The 2,523-nt window shown below is 61.0% G+C and overlaps 1 protein-coding gene across 1 annotated transcript in view; it reads left to right on the forward strand.

Moving 5' to 3' along the window:
- Positions 1-2,523, forward strand: part of GPATCH3 (G-patch domain containing 3) — a 9,116-nt gene that overhangs the window by 2,035 nt on the left and 4,558 nt on the right. Inside the window, 2 exon segments of the mRNA XM_031062024.1 lie at positions 4-130; positions 666-758. Coding sequence (XP_030917884.1) covers positions 4-130; positions 666-758 — 220 coding nt within the window.

Raw genomic sequence — 2,523 nt, forward strand, 5'->3', positions numbered from 1 at the left:
CAGCCCGGGGGGACACCGCCCACGCTGGCGGCCGTGCAGAGGCTGCAGGGCTGCCTCAACAGCTTCTGGAGGCTGGACCTGAGCCCCAGCGAGTTCACCTACCTGAGGGGAGCCATTCTCTTCAATCCAGGTGAGTGCCAGGCCCTCGTGGCTCTGCTGGCCAGTGCTGGCAGCTGGGCACAGAATCGCGGCGTTCCAGAGCCACTGAGGCTGGAAAAGATCTCCTAAACCATGGAGTGCACCCTGTGCCACTCCCCATCAGCCCGGAGCACTGAGTGCCATGTGCAGGGATAGGGACCCCACACCTTCCCAGGTGGACACAGACCCCGTGGCCTGGAGATGCTCAGAGATGGGCAGGTGTGAGAGCAGATAGGGCTGGTCACCTTTCCCATAACTCTGGCCATTCCCAAATGCACTGGGAAGCAAGAGGGAGGGATGTCACAACCTCTGCCCGCCCTGCAGACAATAAATCCTGGATTCCTTTACTTTGAAAGCATGACTTTCCCCGTTAGGTGCTGTCCCTGCCTCACCCAGCATCCCTGGAACAGCGGTGCCTCTCCAGCGCTGTGTGCATCCCCTCAGAGAAACGGGGAGGGGTGGGAATGGGAGAAACGTGGCTCTGTTTGCCATCCCTGACCTTCCTGTCCGTGTGCTGTCCCTCGCAGACATCCCGGGGCTGCGGGCTGCCCTGTACATCGAGAGCCTGCAGCGGGAGGCGCAGCGGGCGCTGCGGGAGCTGCCCAGGCTGCGGGAGCCCTGTGGGATCCCTGCGGGATCTCTCTCTGTGTGCCCAGGCTGCGGGAGCCCTGTGGGATCCCTGCGGGATCTCTCTCTGTGTGCCCAGGCTGCGGGAGCCCTGTGGGATCCCTGCGGGATCTCTCTCTGTGTGCCCAGGCTGCGGGAGCCCTGTGGGATCCCTGCGGGATCTCTCTCTGTGTGCCCAGGCTGCGGGAGCCCTGTGGGATCCCTGCGGGATCTCTCTCTGTGTGCCCAGGCTGCGGGAGCCCTGTGGGATCCCTGCGGGATCTCTCTCTGTGTGCCCAGGCTGCGGGAGCCCTGTGGGATCCCTGCGGGATCTCTCTCTGTGTGCCCAGGCTGCGGGAGCCCTGTGGGATCCCTGCGGGATCTCTCTCTGTGTGCCCAGGCTGCGGGAGCCCTGTGGGATCCCTGCGGGATCTCTCTCTGTGTGCCCAGGCTGCGGGAGCCCTGTGGGATCCCTGCGGGATCTCTCTCTGTGTGCCCAGGCTGCGGGAGCCCTGTGGGATCCCTGCGGGATCTCTCTCTGTGTGCCCAGGCTGCGGGAGCCCTGTGGGATCCCTGCGGGATCTCTCTCTGTGTGCCCAGGCTGCGGGAGCCCTGTGGGATCCCTGCGGGATCTCTCTCTGTGTGCCCAGGCTGCGGGAGCCCTGTGGGATCCCTGCAGGATCTCTCTCTGTGTGCCCAGGCTGCGGGAGCCCTGTGGGATCCCTGCGGGATCTCTCTCTGTGTGCCCAGGCTGCGGGAGCCCTGTGGGATCCCTGCGGGATCTCTCTCTGTGTGCCCAGGCTGCGGGAGCCCTGTGGGATCCCTGCGGGATCTCTCTCTGTGTGCCCAGGCTGCGGGAGCCCTGCCGAGGCAGCTGCGGCTCAGCAGGCTCACAGAGCAGTGTGAGTGGGCAAAGGGTTTCCTGCCCTGCTCCCGGTTTTTGCTCATTTTGCTGTGAGCTCCAAGCCGTGAGGGCTGTGCTCAGCTTGATGCCGCGGTGGGATCCTCAGTGGGATCACTGACTGAGGGATAATTATGGAATTAGCTCTGGGCCTGGCTTCCGTGCTTGGACTCTTAGAAATGCTCAGGACACTTCTTCAGGGAAAAAGCCAGAGTGTTAAATCCTACAGGGTGGACAGACTCACCCCTCTTTTCCTTAGATTCTCTCTTCCCTCTGTAATTCCATGAAATGCAACAGCATTAAGAGCACTTAGCAGCACCTAAACCTACTGCACCTCCTGTGGGGCTCTGGGCTTTCCTGTCTGTGTGAAAAGTTAGAGCTGAACAGAGCTGGTTTAGTGGGACATCCAAACCTCCCTCCTTCCCTGGAGACAGAGCCAGGAGCACACCTGGAAAACTCGCTTCTCCTGCCTCCAGCAGGTGAGGTGTCAGTATTTTATGTGTACATTCGTGTTGTTTGTATATAAGATGCAATAAATTATTTTTTTAATAAAACGTTTGCTGTTTTGGACCATGGTGGTGCATTTTTAGCAACGGTGTTGAATTTTGGTTGGGCAGAAAAAAAATGCAGGCATGGAAAAGACAGAACGGAATAAAAAGGGATTTTCCATCTGGCAATGCAGACAGGGGGCTGAACGGGGGGGACAAGGCCAGAGCCCTGGCGTGGGGTGAGGAGGGCAGCCCGGGGACCCCCTGAGACCCCCGGGGCTGTGACCCTCAGAACCGGAGACCCCCGGGGGTCCGGCCAAGCCCTGCTGCCCCCGGGGTCTGTTAAACCCCCCCCTCAAAGGGGGATCTTGGTCCCCAGCCACTGTGACC

Source organism: Geospiza fortis, unplaced genomic scaffold, assembly GCF_000277835.1.
Source record: "Geospiza fortis unplaced genomic scaffold, GeoFor_1.0 scaffold432, whole genome shotgun sequence".
Classification (NCBI taxonomy): domain Eukaryota; kingdom Metazoa; phylum Chordata; class Aves; order Passeriformes; family Thraupidae; genus Geospiza; species Geospiza fortis.